The 11830-nt window shown below is 40.1% G+C and overlaps 1 protein-coding gene across 5 annotated transcripts in view; it reads left to right on the top strand.

Annotated features, from left to right (window-relative positions):
* The window catches only part of RNF38 (ring finger protein 38), a 128947-nt gene that overhangs the window by 45361 nt on the left and 71756 nt on the right, over nt 1-11830 (top strand). For all 5 annotated transcript variants that reach the window (XM_017543168.2, XM_017543170.2, XM_017543169.2 and 2 more), the window contains exon 2: nt 6121-6191. In XM_017543168.2, the coding sequence (XP_017398657.1) occupies nt 6121-6191 (71 nt within the window). The remainder of the gene's footprint in view (nt 1-6120; nt 6192-11830) is intronic.

Here is an 11830-nt window from a genome sequence, read left to right as displayed (position 1 = left end):
AAAAAAAAAAAAAAGGAAAAAAAAGAAAAAGAGAAAGGAGATTGGTTGGTACTGTTAGCATTTTTAAGTTATTGTTGTTGTTTTTTTTTTGAGATAGAGTCTCACTCTGCCTCTTAGGCTGGAGTGCAGTGGTATGGTTTCAGCTCACTACAGCCACCACCTCCCAGGTTCAAGCAATTCTCTGGTAGCTGGGACTACAGGTGTGTGCCACCATGCCCGGCTAATTTTTGTATTTTTAGTAGAGATGGGGTTTTGCCATGTTGGTCAGGCTAGTCTTGCACTCTTGACCTCTAGGGATCCTCCCACCTCAGCTTCCCAAAGTGCTGGGATTACAAACCTGAGCCACTGTACCTGGCTATTTTCTATTGATAAAAGAATAATCACTTATTAACCCTTTTTTTGTGTCACGGTGCTGTGTTCTTTACATCTTAGATGCTTCGCAACAACCTCGTGTCATAAGTGTCATACCTCTTTGCAGGTAAGGAAAAAAAAACGAGGGTCACTTGTTCAAGATCTAAGGTCTCACAGCTCATGAATGGAAGGATAAGGATTAAGACTCTAGCCTGTCTTACTGCAAAATCCTTTTCTTTTTCACATCTCACATCTAGGCCTAAATATACTATTAGGAAGTAAAATGTTTTCCTTGCCAGTGATGTTGTTAGAATTGGCTTGAATAGAATTTTCATATTCTCTCTTAAAAATCACTTCTTGTGATGTTAGAATTAGCTGGAATATAATTTTTGTGTTCTATTTCAAAAAATCACTTCTTGTTTATTTGAATTCTATAGTCCCCTCCCATCCCCCCCATTGCTTTTCATGCATAGCTCTGTTCTGCATAGATTTGAAGTAAGATAATATGAGATGGCCCCTGAGGCTTATTTTAACCTCTTCTAGTTAGTGAGAGTAGAGAGTATTTAATATAAATGTGTGTGTAGCAGTACTCCAGGCTGAGAGAAATCGTGGATAATAGTTCTTAAGCTCTAATGTCCATGTTGTAAAATTTTTTGCCCCATGTATTGTTTGCCTTCTTTAGGCCTCTGGCTCTTTAAGGCAGTGAGAGGAGAGAGGACATCTTTTTCCAAGCAGGGGAAGATGTCAAGTCTCTTACCTCTTAAACTAGGTGAGAGGGAGATTATTTCTTCCAGTTAGAAATAGCATTGTCATCCCACTCCCTCTTTAGCTTCGTATAAGTAAGTGCCTGAGGGTGCTAACCTATCTAGGTCTTTCATTCAGCACTGTGAAAGCTTTGCTATTGTAGACAAAAACACTGAATGTACTGAAACTCTTGCTGCTTGTAAGTGTGTGTTGGGATGAGGTATGGAGGGAGGAATCTTGAATATTTTAGGGCAGAGTTGTCCAATCATTTGGCTTCCCTGGGCCACATTGGAAGAAGAATTGTCTTGGGGCACACATAAAACATGCCAACGCTAACGATAGCTGATAAGCTAAAAAAAAAAAAAAAAAATTGCAAAAAAAAAAGTCTCCTAATGTTTTAAAAAAGTTTACGAATTTGTGTTGGGCTGCATTCAAAGCCTTGCTGGGCCTAATGCGGCCCATGGCCGTAGGTCGGACAAGCTTGTTTTAGAGTATTGGATCTACAATTTGACTGAATTAATTTGAAGGTCTGATAAAAAGCAACACCTTTGGCTGGACACGGTGGCTCACACCTGTAATCCCAGCACTTTGGGAAACGACGGGATGATCTCTTGAGCCCAGGAGTTGGAGACCAGCCTGGGCAACATAGGGAGACCCCATCTCTGCAAAAAATAGAAAATTAGCTGAGCCTGGTAGCACACACTTGTAGTCCCAGCTACTCGAGAGGCTAAGGTTGGAAGATTGATTTAAGGCTGCAGTCGGCTGTGATTGTGCCACTGCATTCCAGCCTGGGTTACAGAGTAAGACTCAGTGTCAAACCTGACCTCTCTCCTGGCTGGAGAGACAGATGTGTAACCTCCTCCTCTTCCCCCTCAAAAAATGAAGGTGATATGGCTGGGTGCAGTGGCTCACACCTGTAATCCCAGCACTTTGGGAGACCGAGGCAGGCGGGTCACCTGAGGTCAGGAGTTTGAGACCAGCCTGACCAACATGGAGAAACCCTGTCTCTACTTAAAATACAAAATTAGCCAGGCGTGGTGGTGCATGCCTGTAATCCCAGCTACTGGGGAGGCTGGGTCGGGAGAATTGCTTGATCCTGGGAGGCGGAGGTTGCAGCGAGCCATTATTGTGCCATTGCACTTCAGCTTGGGCAACAAGAGCAAAACTCTGTCTCAAAAAAAAGGGAATAGAAGGTGATGAAACAGTTCTAGCAAAAAAAAAAAAAAAAAAAAAAAAAAAATTAAGGATTTAGGGAATGTCTCACAGGCAAATCACAGGCTTGATGTGAATAGAAGTGTTCATTATAGTACCATTTCTTGAATTGCTGTGTGCCAGGCACTGTGCTGTGAGCTTTTTCATACATCTAACTTTAATATCTCTCAGAACAGATCTATGAATTAACTATATGTAAGTAGATAGATAATGTTATTCTTATTTTTTAGAGGAGGAAGGCATATAATTTGTTAAGTGACTTGCCTAAGTTCACATAGTCTGTAAATTCCTGAATTGTATTGAAGTCTGACTCCAAAGTTCATTCTACTCAAAAAATGCCAGAGAAACTGTAATATATTGCTGGTAGAATTTTAAATGATTCAGTCAGTTTGGAAAACAGTTTGGCATTTCAAAAAGTTGAATAGAGAGATCGAATGACCCAGCAAGAAGAATGAAGATAAACGTTCACACAAAAACTTGTAAATGGATGTCAAAACAGCATTAGTCATAATATCCCAAAGTGAAACAAAATGTGTTATATCCATATACTGGAATATTATTTAGTCATAGAAAGGAATGAATTGGTACACACTTCAATGTGGATGAACCTTGCAAACATTATGGTAGATGAATGAACCCGATTGCAAAGACCACGTTTTATGATTTTGTTTATATGAAATGTCCAGAATAGGCAGATACACAGAAATTGAAGTAGTGAATTGGTACACGCCTCAATGTGGATGAACCTTGCAAACATTATGGTAGGTGAATGAACCTGATTACAAAGACCACATATTTTATGATTTTGTTAATATGAAATGTCCCGAATAGGCAAATACATAGAAATTGAAGTAGTGGTTGTCAGTGGTTCAGGGAATAGATAAATGTGGGTGGTGAAAATGTCCTAAAATTGTGATGATGATTGCATAGCTTTGTGAATACACTGAAAAAAAAATTGAATTGTATACTTCAAATAATAGATGAATTGTGTAACATTTAAATTATGTCTCACTAAGGTTGTCTAAAAACAAAACAAATCCGATTCTGACATAGAATTTTCTGCTCTACATATCTGGAACTATCAATAAGCACTTACTGTAATAGTAAATAAGCAGATGATCCTCACAGTCTTTTGCCTCATGTTAGTTAACATCTTCCCAACAGTAATAGTATCTTAAATTGTACTGTCTAATAGAGCCAGTAATTTGTCCTGTAAGTTTTAAGTAAGATTTCTAAAAAACAATGCAGTCTGTTCTGTTGTAAGTTCATGTAGAAAAATCTAAAAGTTTAAAACATTGAGAATAGATGAGTTAAGTAAAGCTGGGTTTTTCCAGTTGGGTGATGCTTGAATCTTTGGAGTAGACTCAGAATCCTCTTAGCACATTTATTTGCGGCCATGCCGTAAACCCTGGTATTCCAGTAGCAGTTGTAATGCAGTTAGCCTGCCAGTGATGCTGTTAAGACCCAGAGAGATCAGATTTCAGAATTGAGCTACTTCTGGAGCAAGTATTGGTTAAGGCTTAACATATTTTAATGTTCTCTATAAACTAAGACACCTAAAAATTAGTTTTGCTAGCCTGAAAGGGAAAGAGTTCTGAAAGAACAGTAAATGGGAGAACCAAAAAATTAGACTTTACTGTGTGTCTCTTTTGGACAGTCACTGCATTGACAATTACTTAAAAAAGTACAGGCAAGGTTCCTGGGGCTAGATTTTTAAAAAAGAAATCTACCTGTCACTGTTAGTATATAATCAACAAAAATGTAGCATTTTATTTTATTTTCTTTTGGAGATGGAGTCTCATTCTTGTCGCCCAGACTAGAGTGCAATGGTTCAGTCCTGGCTCAACTGCAACTTCCACCTCCTGGGTTCAAGTGATTATCCCACCCCAGCCTCCTGAGTAGCTGGGACTACAGTTGTGCACCACCAGTCCTGGCTAAGTTTTGTAGTTTTTGGTAGAGATGGGGTTTTATCATGTTGGCCAGGCTGGTCTCCAAACTCCTGAACTCAAGTGGTCAGCGCACCTTGGCCTCTCGAAGTGCTGGGATTACAGTCGTGAACCACTGCGCCTGGCCACATATTAGGTATTCTGGATAAAACATTTTGAAAAGCATGCTGTATTGCCAACAAAGGGAAATGTAACTTCTGAATGGGCCTGGCCATTACAAAGGCCTCGTTACTACACACAAAGACTTGTTACAGGTTGAGTATCTCTTATTCAAAATGCTCAGGAACAGAAATGTTTTGGATTTTGAATTTTTTCGTATTTTGGTATATTTGCATATACGTAGATAATACTTTGGGAATGGGATCCAAGTCTAAACATGAAACGATTTATGTTTCATATATACCATATACACATAGCCTAAAGGTAATTTTATATCCTATTTTAAATAGGCTGGGCGCAGTGGCTCACACCTGTAATCCCAGCACCTTGGGAGGCTGAGGCGGGTGGATCACCTGAGGTCAGGAGTTCAAGACCAGCCTGACCAACATGGAGAAACCCTGTCTCTACTAAAAACAGAAATTAGCTGGATGTAGTGGCACATGCCTGTAATCCCAGCTACCCTGGAGACTGAGGCAGGAGAATTGATTGCACTTGGGAGGCAGAGGTTACAGTGAGCTGAGATCACAGTGCCATTGCACTCCAGCTGGGCAACAACAGCGAAACTTCGTCTCAAAACATATATATATATATATATATATTTTAAATAATGTTGTGCATGAAACAAAGCTTTGGCTGTGATCTGTTATAGGAGGTCAGGTTTGGAATTTTATACTTGGTGACAGCATGTCAGAACCAAAAAGTTCCAGAGTTTGAATTTTCAGATTAGAAATGCTCAATCTGTAAGGGTATTATTTGGTGATATTTTAAGTATATTACATACTAATATGATAATTTGCTATGTGTGTTTACTGTGTTTTAGTTTCCTATTAGGAAAGGAGAAGTGGCAGGAAGTATAATCGGAAAGGTACAGAGTAGTCATACAAAGTAGTAGACCAAGTAAAGACTTTGGATTTTTAAGTGAAAGAAGAAACGAAGGTTTTCAGAGGAGTGATGACATGATCTGTCTTAACCTTTAAAAGGATAATTCTTGAAATTATCCTTTTGAAGGTTATGAAAGGATACTTTTAAAATATGTCATTGCCCACATACTTTGTGGAGTATCCTTAGTTCCTGGTCTCCTTAATTCCACTCTTTCCCTGTGAACTTCACCTCATTCCCAGTCTATTCTCCACAAAGTATGTGGAGATTGACATACTTTAAAAGTATCCTGGCTTGGCGCAGTGGCTCACACCTGTAATCCCAGCACTTTGGGAGGCCAAGGTGGGTGAATCACCTGAGGTCAAGAGTTCGAGACCAGCCTGGCCAACATGGCGAAACCCCATCTCTACTAAAAAAAAAAAATTCGCTGGATGTGGTGGCAGGCGCCTGTTATACCAGCTACTCCAAGAGGCAGAGGTTGTAGTGAGCCGAGATCATGCCTTTGAACTCCCAGCTTGGGTGACAGATCAAGACTTACTTGCTCTTACTTTGAAAGCAGACCACTCAGTCTAGTAGAAGGAAGGGGATTTAGGGGTTTGAATATCGGAGTTTAGACCTGCCACTCTCTAACTACTACTTTGTGTGGGTCAGCCTCTCTATGTTTTGTTTTCTTCTATTAAAATGCATGAATAATAATCCCCACTCTGTCTATTTACGAGTATTGTTGAGGATTAGATGAGATCATGGATATAAAAGCACTTTTAATTGGTAAAGCAGTTTAAATGTAAGGAATTACTGCATCTTAACTTTTCCTCCCTTTTTCTTGTAGGTAGTGTTGGTGCTTCTTTTCAGTGCCAGTCCATCCATCACGACCACATTTGTCATGATGACAGTGACAAGGTGAGGTTCGTGTTGATATCTACCATGGTGAAAATGCATGCCACCCTTACATTGCTGGATTATCTTGTATAACTCTGGGCTTAGGGCAAGAAAAGTGTAATTTGGGGGACACAATGTTGAGATGCAGAGGACCTTGCTGGTTTGTGTGTCAAATTATTAGACTGCTCCAGAAAACCTAGAGATAATTCCTCAACCTGAGGTGGGTTGGACATTTGATCAACACTCTGCTTTCCTACCTATGCCTCTGTCCTTGTCATGGTGCTTCCTCTTCTGCACAGCCTGGATGGATTATCTTAATATATAAACGTGTGTTTCAAAAGTTGATAGCTAGCTCAGCAACACATGTTGGAAATATCTTGGACATTATATTTTGGTTCACTTTTGGCATTAATTGCATTAAATTATGTTTTCTTCTTATACTTTACCTTCAGAAAGATTTTTTTTTGCTCTGTTTACAAAGGCCAATTTAAAAGTTAGGAATTGTCAATTAAATTTGTCTGGTTCCTACACAAGAAGTTCACTTTGGACCTGGTATCTATATATTTTAAATTCTGTCCAGACTATTGGTGGTCATTTCATTGTGTTGTTTTTTGCTTTTGTTCTTTTTATCTCTAAAGAAACCTGGTCTCTAGGGACTTTCCAATACTCATCAGTACCCTTGATGGCCCAGCCCTTGCAGTAAATATTTCTGTGGGCTTGGCGTTTGGAACATCTGGCTGCCAATCTGGATGGACTTAAATTTAGTCTTTTTCACCATCAGTTTCCAGTGGCTTTCCTCCCATTTCCTGTGTGTTATATGTAGGAATCTGTCACTCCCTTGGTAGTTTCCAGTGCAGACCAATCTAAGCAGTTTTTTTTTTTTCTGCTGTTTTGATCAGATCCTCCTCTCTCATTGTGTTGGAGCTAGATCAAGAAGCTGGTTGATCATTGGGATTTTCCAAATGGCTTACTTTGTTCTGTTTGTTGGTCTCTCTGTCTTTGTGAGCTTTGCTCAGATTGATTTTACTCTGTTTAGAGAGAGAGTGGTAGCTTATAGCATTCCAGAGTCTCCTTTATTATTGTACCAATCAAGAGGCATGAGTTTCACTTTTAACTTCTTTCAAAGGCAAGCCACTGAAAGAGACTTCTAGAATATGCATGTAGTTGGCTACGTAAAATTTTGTATACAGATTTTAGAAATGAGCATTTGAAATTAAGAGTGATGATAGAGGGAGAAGGCAAAATCATTTTAGGTTACTGTTACAAGTGATTGTCGTTCATAATTATGAAGGTGCTTTTGGGTTAAATTTTTTTTCTTTTGCTAAGTGTATTATGCTACTATCCGTTTGTTCCTTTATGGTATAGAAGCCAAACTGCCCTCCGGGTTGTCTCCAGACCTTGGATTCTAACGATAAGCTTTCTGTCTAACTTTGCCAGGTACTTCCTATCTCCCCTTAAAATTTTTTTTTTTTTTTCCTCCCTAATTTATTAATCTTTCTATAGCTGATTTTGTGCTTTAGAGACATGAGATTTTTCCAGAAATACAGGGGAAAAAAGGGAAGAGAAGTTTAAGGGAGATTATTAAGGAACAGGAGATCAGCAGATTAAAGAACTATCTGAAACTACTCGCCTTTCTTCTTATCTACCATGTATATACTGATTATTTCCTAAGTGGAAATGGAGAAACTGGATTTGGCTCTCTTGACTATGTATTTAGAATTTACTCAACTCATTGAGTCAGCAAATAATACTTTTTGATTGGTAACTATGTGTCTAGGAATTTAGGGAATACAGCCAGATACAAAACAGATAAAGATTCTAATATAGCATTTTATAGTAAGTGCAGTGGATAAAAGAAAACTTACAGACTATAGCCTTTCTTTTTTGTGGGGGGTGGGGTGGGGAGACTGAGTTTCCTTTTGTTGCTCAGGCTGGAGTGCAGTGGCGCAAGTTTGGCACACTACAACCTCTGCCTCCCAGGTTCAAACGATTCTTATGCCTCAGCCTCCTGAGTAGCTGGGATTATAGGCGTGTGCCACCATGCCCAGATAATTTTTTGTATTTTTATTTGTTTGTTTGTTTATGTATTTTGAGACAGAGTCTCCCTCTGTTGCCGAGGCTGGATTGCAGTGGTGAGATCTCGACTCACTGCAGCGTTTGCCTCTGGGTTCAAGTGATTGTTGTGCCTCAGCCTCCCAAGTAGCTGGGACTACAGGTGCTCACCACCATTCCCACCTAATTTTTGTATTTTTAGTAGGAATGGGGTTTCACCATGTTGGCCGGGCTGGCCTTGAACTCCTGGCCTCAAGTGATCTGCCCAACTCGGGTAAGTGTTCAGATTACAGGCATGAGCCACCACACCTAGCCAGATTGTAGTTTCAACAGGATCCTCAGACGTCATTCTGGGGAGGAGATTGGGTGGATATCATATTTAAAAATCAGATGTCTACATTTACAACAGCTCCCTGACTTCTTTCTATAACATGTGGGTATTGGTTCTGCAAAGACTAAAGCGAACCTGTTGCCTGCTGCACACTTAATCACTCTTCCTTCCCCACCTCCTCATATAGTCTCACTCAGAATTAAAGGGATCATAGAGCACATTTAGGCCAACCTCCTTTTTATTTATTTATTTGTTGTTGAGATGGAGTTTCGCTCTTGTTGCCCAGGCTGGGGTGCAATGTTGGCGATCTCAGCTCACCGCAACCTCCGCCTTCCGGGTTCAAGCAATTCTCCTGCCTCAGTCTCCCAACTAGCTGGGATTATAGGCATGTGGACCACACCTGGCTAATTTTGTATTTTTCGTAGAGATGGGGTTTCTCCATGTTAGTCAGGCTGGTCTCAAACTCCTGACCTCAGGTGATCTGTCCGCCTTGGCCTCCCAAAGTGCTGGGATTACAGGCATGAGCCACCGTGCCTGTCCCCATCCTGCTTTTTAAAAAAATTAACTTCGGAGCTGTGACCACCAGGGGAGAAATTACTTGTTCAGGGGTAACCCACAGTGCTAGGGCTAGACCAGATCTTCTATATCAAATGCAAGTCATATAAAATACTTGCTTAAGTATTCTGAGCACATTGAAACGTGTTGATTCGTTGCTTGTTGTCTTTCCTTACCTTTCAGACATGGTGTATTTCTCAGATTGGGGAAGAAAAGATGATTTTTCTTATAAATTTCCTCACTTTTAATTAATCCATGTGTGACTGGGGATGGAACCATGTTTAGGCAAGGAGTATGAGGCCAATGTATTTGTTGGACATCCCCTTTACAGCCTTGGAGTTGGTGGCCAGTCCCAAAGTCCTTGGCTTGATCTGTTGTTCTCCAGCTTAAAGTTTCTCTCCTGTTATGTATTGGTTTACAGTCTAGAGTGCTGGAATAATCTGATTTCAGCTCTGATGTTAATTATTAAATCGCCCTCCAGCATTATTTTTACATTCGTTCCATAATTTCTAGGTAGCAAACATTTGAGTAGCTACTACATACAGAGCAATGTTCTAGGTATTGGGGGACACTGCATTGAACAAAACAGACAGAAGTCTTTGCTCTTACGGAGCTTGCTTTCTGTGAGTGGGGAGAGACAAGACAATAAAGATATTGTTAACTGATCACTTGCGTTGTAAAGAAAAAGAAAGTGGGGAAGGGGGTATAGAAGAACTGGGAGAAGAATGTCCTCTTAACTGGGTAGTCACAACACCCTTTGAAGTAGGGACTGCATTATTCCAGTTTTATCAGTGAGGAATCTGAGGCATAGGTTAAATATTTACCCAAGATCACAGATTAGTACACCAGATTTCAACCCAAGCTGCCTAGCTTGAGTCTGTACTCTGCTATCTGAAGAAAGCTATTTCCATTTTAACTTCACCCATTCAACTATGACATCCTCAGAGAAATATATCTGCAAGTGGAGAAGGCCTTGGAAAGTCACAGTGGAACTAAACCATTGGCAACAGTCTTTGCTTGTAGTTTATTTTTTTTGCCCTCAGGCCTTTATTCTAATTAATGACTATCAGTTACTGCAGGCTTGTCTTCCAAGTCATCCCCACTGTGTGTCAGGCTCAGAATTCTGTGCATTTTGTTTTTGTTTTTTGAGACAGGGTCTCACTTTGTCACCCAGGCTTAGGTACAGTGGCGCAATTTCGGCTCACTGCAACCTCTGCCCGCAGGTTCAAGGGATTTTCCCTCCTCAGTCTTCCCAAGTAGCTGGGAATACAGGCATGTGCCACCTGTATTCATGTTTCACCTAGATACTGAAATGAGATAAAATATTGAAGAGTTTGATAAGACTATTCCTTCAGTTGAGGTGAATTAATTGTAGCCTCAGATTATATACTTTTTCAGAGTTCTCAATACATTGCCAGGAAGGATGGTCATTTGAGAAAGGAAAATAGGGGAGTTCCTCCTAAACTGCTTATGTGCAATTCAGAGCAGGAGTCTTTTCTTGACTAAAATCCGAAATCTGTAATGCTATCAAAATGGAAACTTTCTGAGTGCAGATTTTACGCTCAAAGGAAGTGCTCACTGGAACATTTTGGATTTTCAGATTTGGGATGCTCAACCAGTATATAACACAAATATTCTAAAATCTGAAAAAAAAAAATCCAAATTCCTAAACACTTCTTGTCCCAAGCATTTTAGATAAGGGGTATTGAACGTGTAGTACATTTTCCATCTTCCCTGAAGGCAATATGCATGGGATTACTTATATACAAGCTAGATTGGTGCTTTTTTCCCAAGACAAATGAACGAAGCCTACTATAAGGAATTCTTGTCAAGAAAAGACTCCTGCTCTCAATTGCACATAAGCCAAGGTGGGCTTCCCAGAGTGCTAGGATTACAGGCATGAGCCACTGCGCCCAGCCCTCTTTTTAGTTTTTAAAAATTACACACTGATTGTTGGCCAGGCGCAGTGGCTTATGCCTGTAATCCCAGCACTTTGGGAGGCCAAAGCGAGTGGATCACTTGAGCTCAAGAGTTCGAGACCAGCTGACCAGACTGGGCAACATGGTAAAACCCTGTATGTACAAAAAATAGAAAAATTAGCCTAGTGGTACACACCTGGGGTCCTAGCTACTCAGGATGCTGAGGTGGGAGGATTATTTGAGGTTGCACTGAGATCAAGCCACTGCACTCCAGCTTGGGTGATGGACCCTGCCTCAAAAAAATTTTTTTTAAATACATATTTATTGTAAAAACAAACACAGCAGTCTATTCAGTTTCTCTCCAGAGAAATAACAACTGGAATTTCAGTATTAGCAGATTTTTTTCTTACCATATTTCTATGAAATGTTTTTCATCCTTGTAAAATCAAGTTCCTTGATTATACCTTGGTAGAAAAACGTAGCCTAGTTTAAGATAGGAACTAGATTAGTAAAAATTAAGCAGTGTTTATGCATCTAAAAAAGTGGTAAAAGTGGCCGGGTGTGGTCGCTCATGCTTGTAATCCCAGCAGTTTGGGAGGCCGAGACAGGCGGATCACTTGAGGCCAGGAGTTCAAGACCAGCCTAGCCAGCCTAAGAGGTGAAAGACCTCTACAAGGAGAACTACAAAACACTGCTGAAATAAATCATAGATGACACAAACAAACGGAAACACATCATTATTTCTTGCTTCTCATTATTTCTTGCCTCCCCCCATCCCAGCAACTATTGATCTTTCTGTATAT

The sequence above is a fragment of the Cebus imitator genome, unplaced genomic scaffold (assembly GCF_001604975.1).
Source record: "Cebus imitator isolate Cc_AM_T3 unplaced genomic scaffold, Cebus_imitator-1.0 Scaffold149, whole genome shotgun sequence".
Taxonomy (NCBI): domain Eukaryota; kingdom Metazoa; phylum Chordata; class Mammalia; order Primates; family Cebidae; genus Cebus; species Cebus imitator.
The sequence above is the reverse complement of the archived record's forward strand: the minus strand, read 5'-3'. Positions and strand labels throughout refer to the sequence as shown.